Raw genomic sequence first — 22,802 nt, 5'->3', positions numbered from 1 at the left:
TTGAGGCCCCCTGTAGGGGTCTCTGTGGCCCTTTCCACCAGGGCTGGGCAAATGTTTTCTATAAAAGGCCAGATAGTCAGTATTTTAGGTTTTGCAGGCCATACGGTGTTAACTACTCTGTTCTGCGGTTGCAACCCCAAAGCAGCTGTATGCAATACACAAACAAGTGTGGCTATTTCAGTACAACTTTTTATTTATGAGCATTGAAACAATATAGTTTTCATGTGTCATGAGAGCTGCCTTTAAATTTTCTTGTATCATTAAAAAATGTAAACATTGTTAGCTGGGGACGGGGAGGGAGTGAAAAAACCAGACAGCTGACTTAATCTGGCTCACCACCGTTTGTCCATCTGGGTCTAGACAGATCTCCAGGTAATAGCAGATGGGCCAGGAGTGGCCTGTAGGGTTTTGTTCAGTGGAAGTCTCTCTTCCTGCAGCTGCAAGTGTCTGAGTTTTCAAACACTTTTCACATTTTAATTTCAGCTGAGGGAAATTCAAGGGAAAATGTATTTTACACAAAGATAGGAAAGAACAATTTATAGCCACTTGTTGCTGGTTTATTACTGATTCCATAACTTAGTAACAACTATTGAGCTCTTCCATGGGCCAGGCCTTGTGCTAGGCCTGTTCTTCAGAACGAAGAGGCTCATCTGCCTTCACAGATACAACTGGGGCCCATGGAGGTTAGGTGTCAGCTGGCAAAGCTAGGGAGGCTCAGGCAGGAAGGAAATCCCGGTCTTCTGCGAGGCACGTGCAGATCCTCCTGTTGGACTGACTCTGTACTGGCTGGGAGACAAGAGACTGTCTGAATTCAAAGGGGCCCGTTTGGTCAGTTGAGCCAGTGGGCCTCAGTGTCCCCATCTGTGAGATGGGACTGCCCCGCCAGAAAAGAGGGTGGCAACAGCCTCGGGAGGCGAGGAGCGGGAGGCTCTGGCGCGGGTCTTCTGCCAGCCCTGGGGAGGAAGGAACCGAGCGGGCGGCAGGGGGCGGGTTCGGCCGGCCCTCCCTTGCCTTGCCCAGCCCTGCCCTCCCCTCCCTGCCGCGCCCTCTTCCCTCTACTCGCTCCCGCAGGGCCTGGGCGGCCATGGCGCTCGGGCTCGCGGCTCTGCGCGTCCTGCTGGGCGGCTTCTTCGCACTAACGGGGGCAGCCAAGCTTTCGGAGCAGATCTCGGCTCCGGTGTCCCAGCAGATGGTGAGCGGCGGGGCGGGGGCGGCGGCGGATGGACGCGGGGGCGGCCGCGCGGCGGCGGGTGCTGCGTCTCCCGCAGTTACCCCGGCCCTGGCCCCGGCGCCCGGCCAGTCTCTGGCCGGTCTGCCCGCCTGCCCGAGCCGGTGCCCCGCGGACCCGCCTGCCTTCCGGCGGGACGGCGCTGAGCGGGGGGAGAGCACGTCGACTTGAGACTGGGGCGCCTTCCTAGGGTGCTCCTCGGAGTCCTCTGGCTCTTGCCTAGACGGAAGGGGCGGGGCAGATCTTCCAGCAGAGCCCTGGGGGCCCCGCGCAAACCTAGGGCGGGAAGAGGAATGCGTCCGGACCCTGTGGGTGGAAGATAAAATGCAGCGGGGGAGCCAGCACCCTCTCCGTCTCCTTCTCCTCCTTCGCTTGCCAGCGTTCTTGGGAGGGTCGTGAGGAACGGGTTTAGTATTTATTATTCCCCGCTTGGTGGAGTAGGAAAGTCGCCCTGAAGGTGAAGTGTATCTGCTAAAGTTTACACAGCTAGTCAAGACGCAGGAGCCAATCTAGGTGCTCTCCTGAATCAGAATCTGGAGAGCCCTTAGCATGGAGGCAGAGAGGAACCTCTGCAAGTCCTCCTTCTGTCTCCTGGCTAGTTCCAGACTCCTGAAAAGCTTTCTTGTGGTTATGCCCACAAGTCTCTCCAGCCTCTCAAAAAAGCAGACTTGGATACCCCTGCAGCCTCCCTCTCCCAGGCCTGGGTTCTGCCTTTCCTTCCTGGTTTAGGATGGTGGATTGTTTGGGGAAGTACATCCCCAGAGCCAGACAGCTTAGAGTTTCTTTGTTGTAGCAGAGTAGGGATGGTAGAGCTGAGGTAGGGAGTAAGGGTGCACGAAAAGGTAGCGGGCCTGCGGGTGGTTGTCATATGGCCCAGATCAGAGCCTGACTCAGCACAATGAACCTCTTTGAGCTCCTTAACTGCTCAATGTCTACTGCAGTGGGATCCAGGCTCAGCATATCATATTCAGAGTGGAATCTGTTGAATAAGCAACAATTAACCTTTCATCCTCTCCTCAGCCTCCCAATATTCCCATCATAATATCCTCAAGAAAATCGGGCCAGTCAGCAAGAAGGAGAAGTTGTGGCATGCCTAACTTCCTGGGTCTTGGAATTTGGGGCTGGGGTCTAGTCCAGTGAGAGTCTGGTGAGAAAACCAGTCCTCCTCTGCACCACCATCCGGCCCTTCTCCTTGGAGTGGAAAGCCTGTTTCCTGATTCCAAAGCTCAGTTCCTCAGGGAGGCCCTCTCCTCTCCAGACTGACCTCAGCCCTGGGCCTGACCTAGCACGGTAGCTCCTTTGTTGGGGGAATTGAGGATGCAGACACAGAAGGCCCCCATGGAGTGCCCCGGTGGTGGACCCTTGAGTATGGCTGACAGGCATTCCCTGCCGCCCCTAGAAAGCCCTGTTTGTGCAGTTCGCTGAGGTATTCCCGTTGAAGGTGTTCGGCTACCAGCTGGATCCCATGAGCTACCAAGAGGCTGTGGGCTGGCTCGAACTGCTGGCTGGGCTGCTGCTGGTCCTGGGCCCACCGATGCTGCAAGAGATCAGTAACTTGCTTTTGACCGTGCTCATGATGGGTAAGGGGGTGCAACTGCGCTGGGGAAATGGGGACTTCTGGCTGAGGGTAATAGAAGATCTGGCTGTTCCCTTTACTGTTGTCACCTTTCTTTTTTTTCTGGAACCAGGAATACTCCCTGCTCTACTATAGTTTCCATGGTCTTTAGACTAGGAAAGGGGCTTTTTAAACTTAATATACTATAACATGATTCTATCTCAAACATACTTCCTACCTCACCGATTTATTTGGCTGCAGGGTATACCCATGGTGAGGATATCTTGTAACTTAAAGCCCCTGCCCCTCTCTCCTCACCCTTACCCTTGAGGCGAGGAGATGAAGTAGCAACTGCCATGGAGTTATGTGTCTGGCAGGTGGGAACAGAGAGCAAGGAAACTGGGGCCCCTGAACAGAAAGGCAGAGTATTTCCCTGTGACAGGGAGTTCTAGAGGAACCCCTCCCAGCGGCTCGGCTCACATGAACTGCTGATGTACAATGACAGCTGCTGCTTCAAAGGTCAGATGTTTTCAGCCTTGTCTGTATCCCCTGGTCTTGTGTCACCATTGCTGTCACCACGGCCACCCCTTTCCCAGGCCTTCTTTTCCATCTCTGGAGCTTTCCTCAACTTCAGATCTTTCCCGTATCTCCACCACTAACCCCTGGGCCGCCTCCTCTCCAGTAGGATTAGGAAGGGAGAAGGATCAGAAGTCATTCTAAAAGGCCCATCTAGCTACCTCCCCGTCCTACTTGGCAAGCTTGTTCCTCTTTCTCGCCCTCTGAGAGTGGCTACATTAGTTCAAGGGGCCTCTGATTCTTGGTTCTGTTCTCTTCTGGAGGCCAGAGAGATGAGTGCAACTAGTTTAGGGTGTGTGTATGTGTCTGTGTGTGTGTTGGGGGGTGGGGGTGTTGAATGGGAGGGTTTGAGCTAGAGAGGGTCAGGGAGCCTCAGGGACCTCACTTTCCATTCCAGGGGCTATCTTCACTTTGGCATCTCTGAAAGAGTCACCGAACACCTACATCCCACCTATCATCTGCCTGGGGCTCCTGCTGCTGCTGGATATCTGCCAGCTCTGAGTCCAAACTAAGAAGGTGATCAGACCCACCAGGAAGAAGACTCTTCCGAGTGCATCCAAGGGATCCTGGGAGTCCAGGGCCTCTTGCCTCTTCATGCCGTGTCACTGTCAGGGCAGGAACATGGTGAAAAACACAGTCTACTGCCTTGTTACCAGTACATCGGGGTTGGCCGGTGTTGAAGTAGACATCTTATCTACCTGACCCTGCTTTCTGTCTTGGACATTTACTGCTCTTTTTTAAAGGATACATGTTAAACATTCCTCATGTCATGTGAAAATTGAAAATAAAGAGAAAAGCAATTTAAATCACCCCAGATTTTAATGATGCACTAAAATAACTACTATTAATTCCTTTTAGTAACTGTACCCCTTTATACAGATATTTCTTTATACAGATATTTTTTAATGAAAATGAGACAAAATAAATTATTACCTGCTTTTCAAAACTCATACTGTAACATGATTCCAAGTCTGTTTTACCTCCTTGCTGTTAATGGGTGTATAGTATTCCACCTTAAGGATGTACTGTAATGTATTTACTCAAGGCTCCACTGAGGAACATTTAGATTGTCCCTGTGTTTTGCTGTTGCACACTTAACAGTAAACCTTTGCATACTTACTGTCTTTCCTTAGAAGTGAAGAGAGAGGATGGGGAGGGGCAGAGGGAGAGACAGAATCTTAAGCAGGCTCCATCCCCTGCAAGGAGCCCAGCAGGGCACTTGATCTCGTGACCCTGAGATCACTACCTGAGCTGAAAGCAAGAGTGGCTGTGGGATGCCTGGGTGGCTCAGTTGGTTAAGCATCTGCCTTCGGCTCAGGTCATGATCCCAGGGTCCTGGGATGGAGTCCTGCACTGGGCTCCCTGGTCATCAGGGAGCCTGCTTCTGCCTCTGCCTGCTGTTCCCCCTGCTTGTGCTCTGTCTCTGACAAATAAATAAATAAAATCTTTAAAAAAAAAAGACAAAAGGAGTTGGATGCTCAATGGATTCAGGCACCCAGGCACCCCTAGATTACCCCCCTTTTTTTTGCTATTGTAAATGTCCTAGTAAATCACCTTTGCATACTTACTGTCTTTCCCTAGAAGAGAGAGTGCTGCTTCAAAGGCACTCACATTTTTTAAATTTTTATGAAATCATTACAATTTACACATTTAGTATGGCAGACTCTTCTGCGTGGGTTCTTAAGCCACATGAAATACTCCTTCCTAGTCTTTTACCTTGTGCACCTTAGGCGTGCAGAGCTAACAAAGGTGAGCACAGAGTCATCATTTTACAGGCTCTAAAACTGCCAGCCTTTGGCACCTGGTGTGGTGCTTCCTGGATATCGACATGGAGGCAGAGGACTCCCAACTCCAAGGGATGCCGCATGGTAAAGTGCTCGGAGCCTGGGATGAATCCCAGAGATCCTAGGGGATCAGAACCAGGTGTGTGTGTGCGTGTGTGAATTATTGAGGGAAAGTGACCATGTTAGAGTCCTTACTATCATATCGTCAACTATCTTCACCTCACTAGGGGCCTTTTGGAAAGTGATAAATGCCTCCCATAATGGAAGATAGGAAAAGAGTTTATTTATGCAACTCCTCTAGCCATCAGCACACAGATCACTTTGGAGGTAGGGACAATGACTTTTGGGAGCCCACAGGAGTGAAGTCTGTACATTAGTCCATTTCATCTGCACTACAGAATGGTAATTTCCATTCTGACATGAAGAAATAGGAACCTCAGACAAGTTGGCACCCTTAGGTCTTTTCTTCTTGTGCCTAAGGGTAGAGTGGTTCGATCTAGACTGAGTGTGTGTATGTGTGTATATACATACTCTGGTACATCTGTAGTAGTACGTAAAGATAGTCGTATACGTAAAGTACATATAAAAAATGTGCTTGTGTACATTCACTACATAGAGTGTCAAAATAATCAGGAAGCCTCTTCTTCCACAGAGGTCCAGCGATGACATACCTTCAGTTTCTAGGTTGTGTAATTTGGCTACTTCACAATGACGTCAAAAACTCATGATCTCTCAACTTTCTGCTCTGCTGCTTTTAATGTATTGGCTCCTGCCCTCGGTGTTGCATGGAATACCCATGATGGACTTACACAAGTAAAGGTTTGTGCACCCTGGTCGGCAATGAACGGAGGGGGTAGATGAAGGTTACTGCCACTTACTAGCTTATTTGCAAAATATGGGTAATGACAGTAAACACTTCATAGAGTTGCTGGGAGGACTTAGTGAGCTGAAGTGCTTACAGTCCTGCCTGGCACATAATAAGTGCTCAGTAAATGCTATTATTAAATAGCATTTGTTATTAAATAGCCGTTTGTTCTACAGATGAGAAAACACATTCAGAAGGCTTAAGTGCCTGCCTGTCAGATCTGAGACTAGAATTAAGGCTTGATTGACTCCAGAACCCAACACTTCCCACCGCACCAGCTTCCCAAGTCAAAAGTGGGCAGGGATGACACCCACTGTTCTCTTTGACAGGGTAAATGGGATGATCTGTCCGATATGATTATATCAGCCTTGCTTTCCAGAATTGCCCCTCTGCATGAAAATTCGGAAGCCCAAGAAAGTAGAACCTGGAACCCCTAGGATCCTGGCCTCTTACCATCTTCTGCTCCTCCCAGGATGCGACGTCAGCCTGTCTCACAGGGCTTTAAGTAAAACCTCTCAGAGCTGGCATTAGATCGAGGGCTCCTGTCTAGCACAGTTTGGCCTGTAAGCTGATGAGCAGCTACAGGGTCCCCAGGCGCGGCTGTAGTGCCCGCCCCGCAGCTGTGGCCGAGGCAGCGGGCTGGCGGAGCGGCTGGGCCAGCTGGTGTGGAGCAGTTGGGATTGACAGCAGCAGGAGTCTCTTGAGCCTCCTCCGTCTCTTGCTTCCTCAATCCAAGGAGAAGCCAGGCCTCCGGAAATGTGCCCCCCAAACTGCTAACTAACCCTGGAACATGGTTAGGTCAGCACCATGACATTCAGCTGCAAGGCCTTTCTTATACCTTTCTCTCCTCCACCCTGTGCCCCGGGCCATCAAAGACGCTCCCTTCTCTTGGGGCCCTGCCTGGACCCCACAAACCCGCTCATAGCTGCCGCAGGTGGGCCCCAGCCCCTCCAGCTGTTGGGCCCATTCTTCACGTGGTGTTCTGGGATTAGTTGGCTGATGGGAGGTCTGAGATGTGTGGGTGGGAGTGGATTCTGCTGTCTCAGCTCCTTAAAGCCAGGGTCCCCAGATCCCCAGAGATTGCTGCAGCAGCCAGAACAGCAGGAGGTAAGAGAGGACTGATGTGCTGGGATGGCAGGGAAGGTTCATAGTGGGCCAGCTGGGGGCGAGAATCATAGTGGACAGAGCCGAGAGGGAGGGGGAGAAGAGAATACCCCAGGGTTCCAGAAAGGACTGCAGCCTCAGAGGTTCAAAGTATAAATTTTGGTATCAGAGGAACTGAGTTTTGGGACACCCTAGGAGGGTGACGATGCCAAAAATAGGGATAGGACCTTGGCTTGCGCACTTACCCCCCTTGGGGAAAGAAGAGGAATACGCCCAGATGTCTCTGTGTTGTTTTGTTTGCTGCGGGTGCCTGTGTGGGTGGTGTACACATTCATCTGCCTGCTGCCTGGAGAGGAAGGGAGCTAATGGTTATGAAGTGTCTCCCCAGTGTCAGCCACAGTGCTCAGAGTTTTACTTATGTTTCCTCATAATCCTCCCAACAACACTGTGAGGGAGGTATTTTAATCTCCACTTTAAGAGCAGAGAAGCCTGGCTCAGTGAAGCGGAGTAATTTGCCCAAGGTCATATGACAAATAAATGTGTGTATCAAGAATCTGCCTGATTCCTGGGCCTGTGCTCTTTTTTGCTCTGCTGTCCAAAGTTTTGAATCAGACCCAGGACCTCTTTGTGGTCAATTCCGGGTCCAGAGGAAGGGAACAGGCTGTAAAGCCCGAGAGTTGTGCTAAGTTTTCAGTCCTGTGCCAGGGGATCCAAGCAAGCGCCAGGAGAGGACCTTCAGCTACCCAAGTCCAAGGTCACTGTGCAGGGGTCTGTCCTCAGGGTCACTGCATCATAAGCCTGTTCCTCCATCCACGCTTTGTGGAGGCAGGAGGATTGGGCTTTTTCTGGGAAGGATTCTATAGTCCAGTCTGGTTTCTCCAGAACTCTGTTGGCTCAGCCTTGCTTGGGCTTACTGCAGATGCCCATGCCTCCATATTATCCGAACCATACTCCATCTGTGAGGGGTGCTTCCACCCTCTCAGTCACCAAGGCTGGAAATTTCCAAGCTATCTGGGACTAAGCCTCTTCCTCATTTCCCCGCAGCTTGTCAGCAAGCCCATTCTACTCGAAATGACTCTGGAGTTCATCCCCTATTCTCCATTCCCGGGGCTGCTGGCTCAGCTCAGCCCTCAGCCTCTTTCACGCGGACTTCCTAGCTTCTAGTATCTCCTCCCTGCAAGGACTGAGGCCGAGGAGGCCGGGGCCGAGGGAAGGTGGTATGGAGGGCTGCTTCTGTGGCTAGCCTCCGCCCTGACCTCTCTTCCGCCCAAGGTCTGAGATGAACGGCAGTGTTGGGGACCCGGGTGTCCGCGGCTGCAGCCCCTGGGATGACCCTGCTCGCGTCATCGTGGTGCCCGCGGCCTGCACCTTGGCTCTGGGCCTGGGGCTGCCGGCCAATGTGGCCGCCCTGGCGGTGTTCGTCCGCAGCGGCCGGCGCCTGGGTCAGGCCCTGTGGCTCTACCTGCTCAACTTGGCCCTGGCCGCCTACTACGTGGCCATCTACGCGGCCGTGGCCTTCGCCACGCTCATCAGCTTGTGCTGCTGCGGCTCCATCCGCGGGCCCCGGCCCAGAGCCGCCTGCTGCCTCGCGCTGCGCCGCCGAGGACCCGCGCGCGCCGCCTGCGCCGCAGCCTGCCTGGCTGGCCTGGCCTGTGCTGCGCCCTCGCTGGCCGCGCCGCACGCGCTGCACCCCGGGCCAGGGGGCGCCGCTCGGTGCCTGGAGCACGGCTGGGCTCGCGCCGGCCTGGCCTACGCCACCGTGGCCTTCTTCGCTGCCGCCTTCCTGCTGGTGTTCTCGGCCTACGTGAGCCTGGCGCGGGCCGCGCCCTCGGGCCCTGGCCCGGTCCCCGCCGGCCCGCACCGGCGCGCGGCCAGGACCATGGTGCTGGGGCTCCTGCTGGTGTTCGCCCTCTGCCTGGCGCCCTACCACCTGCTGCTGGCGCCCTGTGTGGCCGGGCGGGAGGGCGCGGCGGGCAGCGACGGCTTTAGACGTCCTGCACGCCCTCAGCCTGGCGCTGTTGAGCCTCAACAGCTGCCTGGACCCGCTCATCCACTGCTTCTTGGTGTGCCGCGTCCGCTAGGACTGCTGGGCGCTGGGCTGTCGTCCGGAGCTGGGAGCGCGGGGCGCGCATGCAGCCTCGCTGGCCGCCTCCTCGTGAGGCCCTGGCCTCCCACGCCTGCGGCACCCCTGCCACCCTGCGCGCGGGATACTGGGTGGAGGAAGCCCTCGAAAGGACCCAGATTCCGATCCTGACTCAACCACGGGCTAGCTGCCTCGCCGAAGGCTCCGGGCTCCCTGATGACAAGGAGAGAGAACAGTCTTTGCCACGCGAATATTCCCTAGACGTTGGCATCTTTTGGATAGAGATAATATGCGGTGATCTGGCTCCTGCGTCCTGCTCAGCATTCTCTCATCTCCCTCTCTTCGTCCTCTGCCACCTCTGCCCCTCTCAGTGGGTTTAGTCACCTTCTCAGTCCCTGGAACAGACCAGTTTCCCTCCTGCAAGGCCTTTGCACCTGACTTTCCCAGGAATGACGCCCCTCTCTCTCCTTCACCAAGTTAATTCCTCTTCATCCTCACGTCCACAAAAGTAACGCTTTATAGGGAAACCCTTCTTGACCAGCAACACACATGCGAGCACACACAAGATTTTTGGGTTAGATCTGATTGTTCCTTCATAACTATTTTCACAATTGTAATCAAGCAATTAAATTTTTTTAAGACTTTTTAAATTTATTTGATAGACAGAGATCACAAGTAGGCAGAGAGGCACGCAGAGAGAGAGAGGAAGGGAAACAGGCTCCCCGCCGAGCAGAGAGCCCGATTCGGGGCTCGATCCCAGGACTCTGGGATCATGACCTGAGCCGAAGGCAGAGGCTTCAACCCACTGAGCCACCCAGGCGTCCCTGTAATCAAGCAATTAAGTGGGTAATTCATTTTTTTCCCCTTCTAACTTGCCAGAATTTATTTATGTTGATCCAGAAGAAGGTGCCATTTTTGTAGAGCCAGAAAGGTTGAATATTGGCCGTTGTTCTTCCAGCCCAACTTAATAAATTCCGTGTATACCCTATTCACTACTGTATCCCCTCTGCTTGCTACTGTGTCTTGCACACAGTAAGACCTCAGTATATAAGGTGAATGAATGAAACCTGGAAATTATTAGCTTAAAATGCTCAAGGACTCACTCAGAAATTCCAGATTGCTAGATTTTCCTCAAGTTTTTTTGGGATTCTCCAAGCTTGTATTACCTGGATTCATTCTTAACTCAGTCTTGATGATTGCTTCTCTTTTTCTGTTGTTGGATACCTGCAATTCTGCTCTCACCTCCACTGTGCCAAGACTCCTGTGCCAAGACTGGTGGTAACCAAGCTGGAGATCTATCCTGCTATTAGCTGGGACAAGGATCGGCCAGAATTGCTACCTTCTGCTTCAGCTGAACTGGGACTCTGTTAATGCGTGCAAATCCCTGCCAATGTCACCAGCCACCAGTGTTTTCCCTTCACATGCCTTGCCTACTCAGCAGTTGGCTTCAGTTGGGGAAGGGAGCCACTCCCACTTCTCAGCCATGTTACTAGAGGCCCCACAGCAGGACTGCTTGGCTCTCAAGGAGTTTAGAACTCATGAGCGCGAGGAGCATGTTCATGTTGCCAAGTGGCTAGGTCAGGAAGGGCCCCCCAATGAGCTACCCGGTCTTACTTCTGAATTTGCCTTCTAATAATAACATTTGATAAATTCCTTCTTTTCTTTTGATAAGTTACCTTTCGTCGGTCCCTTACTCCTTCTTTACATTTTTTTCTTTTACATTTTAAAAGTAATACATGTTTGAAAATAAATTCAAAGCATAGAAAAATGTGAAATAGAAAGTAAAGTTCCCCTAGTGGTAGCCATTGTTCATTTTTTTCTTGTGTGGATCTTTCTAGATTATATATTAATAGTCTTTATAAAAAATAAAATTTAAAAAAAATTTAAATTAAAAAAAATAGTCTTCACAAACCCACAAATGTGATAGTATTATAAGACTCTTCTGCAATTTTTCCTCATTTAATAATTTTGTACATCTATTTATATCTTTTTACAATAATTATATTTTGTACAACTACCTCATTCTTTTTGATAGATGCAGAGTATTCATTTTACTAAATTGGTTCACTATTGCTGGACACTTGTTTTCATTGTTTCCTTCTGTAAATGATGCAAATGTCCACAAATCTTTGCATACTTGTAAATCTGTAGAATAAATTCCTGGCAATGAAATTGCTGTGTCCAGGAGTATGTGTGCACTTAAGCTGTTTATTTACATCATCTAATTACCACCAGAAATGCCTCACCAATTACACACCCATCAACAGTTCATTATAGTCCCTGTTTTACCACACCCTTACCGGAACTGGGTATTGTTACTGGCACTCTCTGAAATCTGGACACATGTTTGCATAACAACTATGATCATGGGCACTTTTTTCTCTTTTTCCTAGAAGGATGCTCAGTCTCCTCCATATTTATTTGAAACCTGGTGGGGGTGGGAGTGCGAAGGAAAGGGTGTCACCTAAGACATCATACCAGCCAAATCTTAGCTTATCTTGCTTTTTGGAAGAATTAAACAGAAGAACAAATGAGACCCCAAAAGCACACTGGTAGGTCTGTAATTATTAGAGAGATCTCCTTTGGGGATTACGTTGGTTCATTCCATGCAATGGGGACCAGTATCCGGTCAGGAGGCAGCGTTAGCCCACATCATGAATTCATTTGCTCTGGTGGGATGAATTGCTCAGCCTGGGGGTCCATGAGAAACGATCTGGTGTCCCACATTAGGGCCGGCTGAGTCTCCTAAGACTGAATTTGATTCTGTCCAAGTAAAAAATGAAACTCTATGGCCTTATCCATCCCTGTGGTCTTGTACTACCTTGCTTTTAATGTGACTTTTCCTGTAGTAAAGTAGTCAGTTTCCTTTGGGAAATGTCTAACTTAGTCTTCTGTGTCTGACCTGGGGAAAAATAACTTGAGACTTGATTGCCTCTGGAAGGTCAGACCTGATGGAAAGAAAGACACTGTCTAGAGTTACAGTGTGTGGGGATCATCTTCTTTCCTCCTTTTCCTCCTTCTGTCTACTCAGGAGAGTGGGACGTCGGGTGAGGACCCAGAGGCAAAGAGCTGGAGGGATGAAGAACAGACTGCAGTCCTTTTGGATTATTAATCCCCTTACTTATTCCAGATCTTCAAGGATTTGACCTAAGACCCTCCCTCAACCCAGGATGGAGAAGAAGGGAGCCCAGTTCGGTTCGTCTTTGATTAGATGCTGGACATCCCCTTTCTCCAGGATCTGGGGAAAACTCATCTGCCAGGTGTTTTCAATAGCTATTAATTAATATTCCCTAGACTCCCTCTACCTCTTGCAGGCCAGGAATGCCCAATCCCTGGCCCTACCCACCTAGGCCCTTTGGTGTGGCAGTCCAAACATGGTACCAAGAAGTTGCTGCTGACACAGAAAGAATCAATCTCCCCTTCTCTGCTGGACCCCACTCTCCCTCAGCTTAATCACAGTCTAGATCTCTGAACCCAGCCTAACCGCATTCCTGTCCTTGGCCAGGGCTGGTCCAGGTTCTTGGCTCTGCATACACCTGGCTGGGCCCCTTGACCAGCTCTGCAGTCTCTGTGACCTTACCTGTTCCCACTTGAGTCTTTACCTCCAATCCAGCTCCTTTGGCCTCTGTGGGGAAGCTCATTAGGTTTTACTTTAATTTCTCTCTCTGTCTTCAGGCCTCAAAGTGCTCTCTCTGGAACTGATGCTTTTCCCTGACATCTATTTCCCTTTCCTCTAACTCTAGAAGGATAGTGTTTCCCCCCGCCGTGGCTGCAGCTATCCTTTAAAAAAATTAATTAATTTATTTATTTGCAGCGTTTCAAGATTCATTGTTTAGGTACAGCACCTAGTGCTCCACGCAATACATGCCCTCCTTAATACTCACCACCAGGGTCACGCATCCCCCCACCTCCCTCCCCTCCAAAACCCTCAGTTTGTTTCTTGGAGTCCACAGTCTCTCATGGTTCATCTCTGCCTCTGATTTGCTCCAATTCACTTTTCCTTTCCTTCTTCCAATGTCCTTCATGTTATTCCTTATGCTCCACAAGTAAGTGAAACCATATGGTAATTGACTTTCTTTGCTTGACTTATTTCACTCAGCATAATCTCCTCCACTCCCACCCATGTTGATGCAAAAGTTGGGCATTCATCCTTTTCGATGGCTGAATTATATTCCATTGTATATATGGACCACATCTTCTTTATCCATTGGTCTGTTGAAGGGCATCTCGGCTCTTTCCAGTTTGATGATTGTGGCCATTGCTGCTATGAACATTGGGGTACATAGGGCCCTTCTTTTCACTACACCTGTATCTTTGGGGAAAATACCCAGTAGTGCAGTGGCTGCAACTATCCTTTACTGATCCTGAAACCACCTCCTTGGACTTCATTCCAGCTTTAGGAACTACAACCCCCTTCCCACAACAAGCACCTGTAGGGCTTTCCCAGTTCTGCCTTTCCTGCTGTTGGCGTGGCATATGCCCACCACCTATGCATAATAGAGACATATTGACATAAAATCTGCTTCCTCACCCCTAATTCTTAGTGAGCACTAGTCTAGTTCTGAAATGTACTTGTGGTTGGGGTGTTGGGTTCACATTGGCCCTTGGCATTTGTGGAGTGCTGGGCAAAAGTACAAATAGGGACTCACATACTATTACATCTAAATATTTAAAAGTTGTGAATTAGGTAATCTCTACACCCAATGTGAGGCTTGAACTTAGACAACCCTGAAATCAAGAGTCGCATTCTCTTCTGACTGAGCCAACCAAAGTTAATGCATTGTTAAATAAAATGTGTTCCATTCTCCTATTTTAACAAATATAACTTCATAATGACAGGATAGGAAAATATGTTTTAAGTTGTAGTTTTTAAGGACTGAAAGCCAACAAATTATAAAAAGTGAATGAATTAAATTTGACATATTATATTTAAACACTGTGTTTGAATCTTGTATAAGACATTATTGTCATAGAAAATATAAAATTTTTAATTTAATTTCTTGCTTGGAGTTCTTTCAGCTTTTTGGATCAATGGCTTTGTAGAGCTCATCATATTGGGACAAGTTTTGGTCATTGTTTCTTAAAATCATTTTGTGTCCTTTTCCCATTTTTCTGGGATCCCAACTGCAGGTGTATTTAATGACTTTAAATTGTCCTATTGAGTCTGTTTATTTTTCCCAGTCTCTTTTTTCCCCTCTCTGTTCTTCATTTTGAATAATTTTTATTGTGTGTCTTCAACTTCACTGATCTTTTTTCTCCAGCGTCTAACTTGCTATTAATCCCATCCTTTTTCACATTGTAGTTTTATGTCTAGAAATTCCATTTGGTTATTTTAAAATCTTGACTTTCATTTCTCATTGTGTTCATACTTTCCTCCAAGTTACTAAGTATATTTAACATAGTATGACAGTTATTTAAAGTCCTTTTTTGCAAATTCTATCATCTTTCTTATTTATGACCTTTGTTTCTATTTACTAATTTTTTTCTTTTTTTTTTCTAAGATTTTTAGAATGTATTTTACAAAGAGAGCACAAGTAGGGGTAGTGGCAGGCAGAGAGAGAGGGAGAAGCAGGGTCCCAAAGTAGAGCTTGATCCCAGGACTCCAGGATCATGACCTGAGCTGAAGACAGATGCTTAATCAACTGAGCCACCTAGGTGCCCCTAATTTTTTTCCTTTGATTATAGGTCACATTTTCATGATTATTGTCATGTCTGTTTTTTTTTGTTGGACTTGGGCATTGTGAAAGTTATGCTATTGGGTTTTGGTGTCTTCCTCTAAAAACTGTGGATTTTGTTTTACAAGATAGCTAAGTAACTTTCAGATTATATTGATCCTTTTGAGTCTCATATTTATAAGTTTTATCAGGGCTAGTTTGAAGTAGCCTTTACTCTAGGAATAATTGAGCCATACTACCAGTGCATAATCCTCCTGAGATCTTAGTGAACACCATGAATGTTCAATGACGACTCTCCACTCTGGTTTGTCAGAGCTCAAATATTCTCCCAATCTTGTGGAACTTTGATGATTTTTCAGCTTGCCAACTACTTATGTGTTCTTTGCCCTGTCTTCTGGTGTTCACCTTTGTGTGAAAGGCTTGGATGTCAGCATAAACTGAAGGAGACCCTAAGCAGATTTCTAGAGCTCTTTTCCATCAGAATTCCTCTTATTTGCAGCTACCTCAGGTTCCATGAAACCTAATTTCTGTTCTCTTCAACTAAACGAGATTTCCACACTCTGCTTGGGATCTTTGATTCTGCATTATGGTCCAGAGTGTATCCCCAGGCAGATAGCTGATGAATTTACTGGGCTCACTATGCTTGTTTTCCTCTTCTCAGATTCACAGTGTACTATTTGTTAATGTATTTGTTAATGTATGAAAGCAGTTGTTTCTTAGTTATTTTGGTGGAAAGGTGAGCATAATCCCTATTACTCTGTCATTTTCAGAAGAAAAAGTTGAGACAAACACTGCTTTAAGATAGTGTGTAACTGGGCCAAAAATAGACAACTAGCTTGGTGGAATAGAATAGAGTGGGAGAAACAGGTCCAGACATATACAGTTCCTGATTTATACTTAAAATACCTCAGTGGAGGTAAAGGGAGGGCTTTTAAATAAATGATATAGGAGAAAATTAATCTTGATTCCTACCTCACACCATACCTAAAATTTAACTGGAGATGAAGCACAGACCTACATGTGAAAGGCAAAATTATGAAGCTTCTAAAAGAAGTAGGGTGAGAATATCTTCCCAGCCTTAAGGTAGGCAAAGATTTCTTAAATAAGGCATAAGAATAACTATAAAAGAAATAATGATGATTCTTTTTTTAAAGATTTATTTATATATTTCAGAGAAAGAGAGAATGTGAGTGGGGAGAGGGCAAAATGAGAGGGAGAGAATCACCAGCACACTCCCCACTGAGCATGGAGCCTGATGTGGGGACTCAATCTGGATGCTGAGATCATGACCAGATCAAGACCAAGAGTCCAGTGCTTAACTGATTGAACCACCCAGACACCTCAGTAATATATTTTTTGAAGTTTTTATTTGAGTTGAGTTGACATACAAAATTACATTAGTTTCAGGAATACAACAGTAATTCAACAAGTCTATATGTTGTTCTCTGCTCACAATTGTAGCTACCATCTGTCACCATACAAGCCTATTGCAGCATCATTGACTATATTCCCTATGTTGTGCCTTTTCCCCCCATGACTTATCCTTTCCATAACTGGAAGCCTATATCTTCCTTTCCTCTTCACCCATTTTTGCTCATCCCCTGCCTCCTTACCTCTGGTAACCATCAGTTTGTTCTCTGTATTTATAGGTTTGCCTGTGCTTTTTGTTTGTTTATTCATTTGTTGTTGTTGTTGTTTTAGATCCCAAATATGTGTGAAATCATATGGTATTTGTCTTTCTCAGTCTGACTTATTTCACTTAGCATAATACCCGCTAGGTTCACCCATGTTGTTGCAAATGGCATGATCTCATCCTTTTCCATGGCTGCGTGAAAGGATGGTAATTTGACTTCATTATAATTACAAACTTCTCTTCAACAAATGACAAAATTAAGAAAGTGTGAAGACAAACCACAGACTTTTAGAGAATATTTGCAATACATAATTTGGAAAAAGCACTCTTAACGAATACATAATGAATCCCTTTAAATCAATAATTTAAAAAAAGACTGACAACTCAAGTTTTAAAAAGACAAAAATCTCAAACAGGCTGTTCACAAAAGAGTATATCCAAGTGGCTAATAAACCTTTGTAAAAGTGTTTGACATCATTATCTTTCAGGTGAAGTCAAATTAAGGCTCCAATGAGATACCATCTCCTACTTACACAATTTTAGAATGGCTAAAATTAAAAAAAAAACTGACAAGTTCAAGTTGTTGAAGATGTAGAGAAACTAGACGTCTTATACATTGCTCATTGGTAGTCTAACTTTATATAAACATTTAGAAAACTGTTTGGCAGCATATACTAAAGCTAAACAAACATGTGTTGCGTGATTATAAACTCAGCTCCTCCGTATATGCCCAAGAGAAATGCATGCATATGTCCACTAAAAGATATACATGTAGCACATTCATAGCAGCATTTTCTTTGCCCAGATTGGAAGCAAACTAAATGTTAGTTAAGAGTAGAATAAACTATGATGTAGTCATATCTGGGATATTAAATAGCTATGAAAAAGATTTAACTTCATCCAATAACATGGATGAATCTTACAGTTATAAAGTTGAGCAAAAGAGTCAGATACAGGGCCGCTTGGGTGGCTCAGTGGGTTAAGCCTCTGCCTTCAGCTTGGGTCATGGTCTTGGGGTCCTGGGATTGAGCCCCGCATCAGGCTCTCTGCTCAGTGGGGGGCCTGCTCCCCCCACCCTCTGCCTGCCTCTCTGCCTCCTTATGATCTCTCTCTCTCTCTGTCAAATAAATAAATAAAAATACTCAAGAAAAAAAAAGAGTCAGGGGGCCGCCTTGGTGGCTCAGTGGGTTAAAGCCTTTGTCTTCAGCTTGGGTCATGATCTTGGGGTCCTGGGATCAAGCCCCGCATCAGGCTCTGCTCAGCAGGGAGCCTGCTTCCATCTCTCTCTGCCTGCCTCTCTGCCTATTTGTGATCTCTGTCTGTCAAATAAATAAATAAAATCTTAAAAAAAAAAGAGTCAGATACAAAAAGTTACACTCTGTATGGTTCTATTTTTACTTACAGGCAAATCTGCCTATTTTTAATCAGATTATTTGTGGTTTTTTTGGAGTTGAATTGCATTAAGTTCTTTGTATATTTTGGATAATATTTTGGATATTAACCCCTTATCAGGTATGTCACTTGCAGATATCTTCTCCCATTCAGTAGGTTGTATTTTTGTTTTGTTCATTGTTTCCTTTGCTGCACAGAAGATTTTCATTTTGTGATAATTATTTTTTACTTCCCTCGTCTCGTAGTTCCCAACATGTAATACAAGCTTGAGGATTCTGAGAAGATGGCAGAGGAAGAATCACCAGGAATCTGTCTCCCCTCTGAGAAGACAATTGCACTGGTAAAATCTGTCTGATGTAACTGTTTTGGAACTCTGGAGTCTATTGAAGCTTTGTAACTTTTGGGGGGAAACTTATGATGGTTAATTATGGTTAATTTTTGTCACTTCCAGTGCTTAGTACAATAGCACCATACCCTCCCCCTCAGCTACCTGGCAGATAGCTGTGCACATGTTCTTGGAGCAAGTTGCACACAGTACATGGGAGATAGGGTAGGCAACAATGATCCTGTCACCCAAATATATGGGATCTGTGCTTTGATCGCTAATTGTTGCTTCTGATCAAAGAGGTGCGGACAAAGAGATGGACAGTTATTGTTGTTGGACCTGTTCACCTCCTCGCCCCAGCCCTACTGTTGTTGAAAACACATCTCCTCTACTGAAGTGATTTGTAGGTGAGTTAAAGGCCTGAGTCGCTTTTTCCTCTTTCACTTTTTGCTTTTCCCTTTTGGGGAGCCAGACATTAAACATTAGAACATTCAAAAGCAACTACATATACAGAGAAAATTAGAAAGTGACCACACTTGCCCAGAGACAGGATCAGTAAAAACCTAAGAAGACATTAAGCTTATACCTCATTCTGATGCTCAGCACTGAGACAGCCTAAAACAAACAAACAAACAAACACAACCCCCAGTAAACAAAAGCATAATAAAACCCAGCAAACCCTGGGGAAGAGGGAGACTTTGATTTCCTGAGTTACCACAATATTAGATTCAAATTTCTTGTGTTAAACAAAAACTGCCAAAGCACACAAAGAAACAGCAAAGTGTGGCCCATTCAAATAAAGAAAAATAAGCCACCACAAACTGTCCCTGAAAAACATTTAATGGCAGATCTACTAGACAAAGACTTTAAAACAACTGTCTTAAAGATGCTCAAAGAACTAAAGAAATATGTAGAGAAAGTAAAGAAAAAGATGTATGAACAAATGAAATAACAATAAAGAGATAGAAGACCTAAAAGAAACCCAGAAGAAATTCTGGAGATGAAAAGTACACTAACTGAAATGAAAAATTCTAGAGGGATTCAAAGGAAGATGTAAGGAGGCAGAAAAAAGAATTGAAAACTTGAAGATAGGACATTTGGAAATCATTATTATTTTTAAAGATTTTTTTTTGACAGATAGATACACAGTAAGAGAGGGAACACAAGCAGAGGGAGTGGGAGAGGGAGAAGCAGGCTTCCCCCTGAGCAGGGAGCCCATGCAGGGCTCTATCCCAGGACCCTGGGATCATGACCTGAGCCAAAGGCAGACTCTTAACTGACTGAACCACCCAGGCACACTGGACAATGGAGATTACTGAGGATGAGAAACAGAAAAAAGAGATAAAAGAAAAGTGAACAGAATTTCAGGGATCTGTGGGATATAAACAGGTGGACCAACGTAGGTATCCTGGGAGTCTTAGAAAGACTAGAGAGAGAGAAATGAGCAGAGAGAGTATTTGAGGAAATAATGGGTGAAAAATTCCCAAATTTGCTGAAAGACATGACTATAAATATTCTGGAAGCTCAATGAATCCAAGTAAAATGAATCCACAGAGACCCACACTAAGGCATATTGTAATCAAACATCCAAAAGACAGACATTCTTGAAAGCAGCAAGAGAGTTGTAAATCATCATATACGAAGAATTGTCAATAAGATTATCAGATTTTGCAGAAGATTTGCAGGCTGGAAAGTGGCCAATATATTCAAAGGGATAAAAGAAAAAAAACTCTGTCAATCAAGAACCCTATATTGACAAAACTGTCCTTCAAAAATGAGGGAGAAATTAAGAGATTCTCAGATAAAAGCTGAGGGTATTGGTGGCCACTAGGCCTATCCTACAAGACAGGTGGAGTCCTGCAAGGTGAAATGAAAAGACACAGTAGACAGTAACTTATTTAAAGTTGTATGAAGAAATAAAGATGCCAGGAAATGTAAATACATAGGCAATTATAAGCACTAGTATTATTGATACAATGGTTTGTAATTGTATTTTTTATTAATTTTCTACATGGTTTAATAAACTAATACACTTGTTTATTTTTTTTAAAAAGACTTTTAATTTTTTAGAGAGAGGAAGAGAGAGAAGGGGGAGGGGCAGAGGGAGAGAAAGAACCTTAAGCAACTCCGTGTTTAGCATGGAACCCATGTGGGGCTTGACCCCATGACACTGAGATTGGGACCTGAGCCAAAACCAAGAGTTGGATGCTCAACTGGCTGAGCCACCTGGGTGCCCCCAAACACTAATACATTTAAAGAAAAGAATTATTAATGTAAATCTTGTATTATTATAACTTTGGTTTGAACTCCAATTCTTGTTTTTTACATAATTTAGGGTACTAATGAACTAATTTGTTTATGTTTTGGGGCACATAGTGTATAAAAAAGCAATTTTGTGACCTCAGCAACCAAAAGGGGTCGGGGACAGAGCTATAAAGGAGCAGTTTTTGTGTGTTATTGAAAATAAGCTGGTATAAATACAAATTAGAGTGTTATAACTTCAGGATGTTAAATGTAATCCCCATGGTAACCACAAAGAAAATAGCTCTAGAATATACACAAAAGGAAATGAAAAAGAAATCTAAATGTTTCCCTAAAAAAAAAAAAAAATCATCTAACGAAAAAGAACATAGTAATGCAGGAAATGAGGAACCAAAAAGCTAAGAGGCATGTAGAAAACAAATAGCACAATGACATAAGTAAGTCTCATTAGCAGTCATTACTTTAAATGTAAAGAGATGAAACTCCAATCAAAAGACAGAGCTTGGTAGAATGGATAAAAACACATGACTCAATGATATGGCATCTACAAGAGACTCAGTTGAGATCCAAAGGCACAAACAGTTTGAAAGTGAAAGGATGGGAAATAGTTCCATGCATTGACATCCAAAATAAAGCAGGAGTGGCTATACTAATATCAGATAACATAGTATTTAAATAAAATAAGTTTGCAGGAGACACAGAAGGACATTATATGTTAGTAAATGGTTTAATGCAGTAGGAAGATATAATGATTACAGGCATACCTCATTTTAGTGCACTTTGCTTTTCTGCACTTGAGGATCCTGTGTTTCTACAGATTGAAGACTTGTAGTAACCCTGCATTGAGCAAGTCTATCAGTGATATTTTTTCCAAGCCCAGATGACAAATAGCATTTTTTTAGCAATAAAGTATTTTTTTAAAAGATTTATTTATTTATTTTAGAGAGAGAGTATGAACAGGAGGGCTAGAGGGTGAGGGAGAGAGCATCTCAAGCAAACTCTGCACTGAGCATTGAGCCCAATGTGGGGCTCGATCCTATGACCCTGAGATCATGACCTGAGTTGAAATCAAGAGTCTGACAGTTAACTGACTGAGCCACCAAGGCACCCCTAAATATAACTTGAATATACACTGGGAAACAAAAAAATTTGTTTGACTCACTTTGTTGTGATATTTGCTGTATTGTGGTGGTCTGGAACCTTAGCCACATTATCTCTGAGGTGTGCCTATAAAAACTTTTCACACATAGTGACAGACAATCAAAATATATAAAGCAAAAAAGGATAGAATTGAAGGGAGAAATAGATAGTTCTACAATCATACTGGAGACTTCAATACCCCACTCTCAAGGAAATAGAAGGCTTAAATAACACAACACACCAACTGGATCCAACAGATGTATACAGAGCACTCTACCCATCAGCAGCATACAGATCTTCTCAAGTGCATGTGCAACATTTTCCCGGACAGACCATATGTTAGGTCATACATTAAATCTCAGTAGAGTTTAGGGGGTGCCTGCGTGGCTCAGTGGGTTAAAGCCTCTGCCTTCGGCTCAGGTCATGATCCCAGGGTCCTGGGATTGAGCCCCGCATCGGGCTCTCTGCTCAGCATGGAGCCTGCTTCCTCCTCTCTCTCTCTCTGCCTGCCTCTCTGCCTACTTCTGATCTCTATCTGTCAAATAAATAAATAAAATCTTTAAAAAAATCTCAATAGAGTTTAAAAGATAGATATCAACAAAGTATTTCTCTGACCACCATTAGATAAGGTGAAGAAAACATTTTTAAAAGAGTTTATTTATTTATTTTACAGACAAATATCACAAGCAGGCAGAGAGTGAGAGGGAAACAGGCTCCCCGCTGAGTGGAGAGTCCGATGAGGGGCTTGATCCCAGGACCCCAGAATCATGACCTGAGCCAAAGGCAGAAGCTTTAACCCACCGAGCCACCCAGGCGCCCCTGATAAGGTGAAAATTAAGAAAAAAACTAAAACAAAAATCTCAGGATTGTGGAAATTAAATATATTTTTCAAATAATCAATGGCTTGAAGAAGAAATCACAAGGGAAATTAGAAAATACTGAGTTGAGTGAAAAAAAATGCAATATGTTGAAACTTATGAGACAGCAAAAACAGTGCTAAGGGGAAAATTTATAGTTATAAATGCTTATTAAAAACAGGAAGGATCTCGGGGTGCCTGAGTGTTTCAGTCAGTTAAGTGTCTGACTCTTGGTTTTGGCTCAGGTCATGGGTTGTGGGTTAGAGCCCTGCATCGGCCTTCTCGTTCAGCAGGGAGTCTGCTTGAAACCTACTCTCCCTCTG

At 45.4% G+C, this 22,802-nt stretch overlaps 1 protein-coding gene across 2 annotated transcripts; it reads left to right on the top strand.

The window, feature by feature from the left end:
* The first annotated feature begins 1,031 nt into the window (after nt 1-1,031).
* TMEM35B (transmembrane protein 35B) lies at nt 1,032-4,112 on the top strand. Of its 2 annotated transcripts, XM_032877189.1 has the most exons (3): nt 1,032-1,192; nt 2,628-2,808; nt 3,757-4,112. In XM_032877189.1, the coding sequence occupies exons 1-3, from the start codon at nt 1,085-1,087 to the stop codon at nt 3,858-3,860; spliced, it is 393 nt and encodes a 130-aa protein (XP_032733080.1). In that variant the 5' UTR covers nt 1,032-1,084; the 3' UTR covers nt 3,861-4,112. The 2 variants fall into 2 exon arrangements, with proteins under 2 accessions (XP_032733080.1, XP_032733079.1); XM_032877188.1 differs by lacking the exon at nt 3,757-4,112 and having other exon boundaries at nt 2,628-2,986.
* The last annotated feature ends 18,690 nt before the right edge of the window (nt 4,113-22,802 follow it).

Source organism: Lontra canadensis, unplaced genomic scaffold (assembly GCF_010015895.1).
Source record: "Lontra canadensis isolate GAN:19392208 unplaced genomic scaffold, GSC_riverotter_1.0 scaffold60, whole genome shotgun sequence".
In the NCBI taxonomy this organism is placed as follows: Eukaryota; Metazoa; Chordata; class Mammalia; order Carnivora; family Mustelidae; genus Lontra; species Lontra canadensis.
The sequence above is the reverse complement of the archived record's forward strand: the minus strand, read 5'-3'. Positions and strand labels throughout refer to the sequence as shown.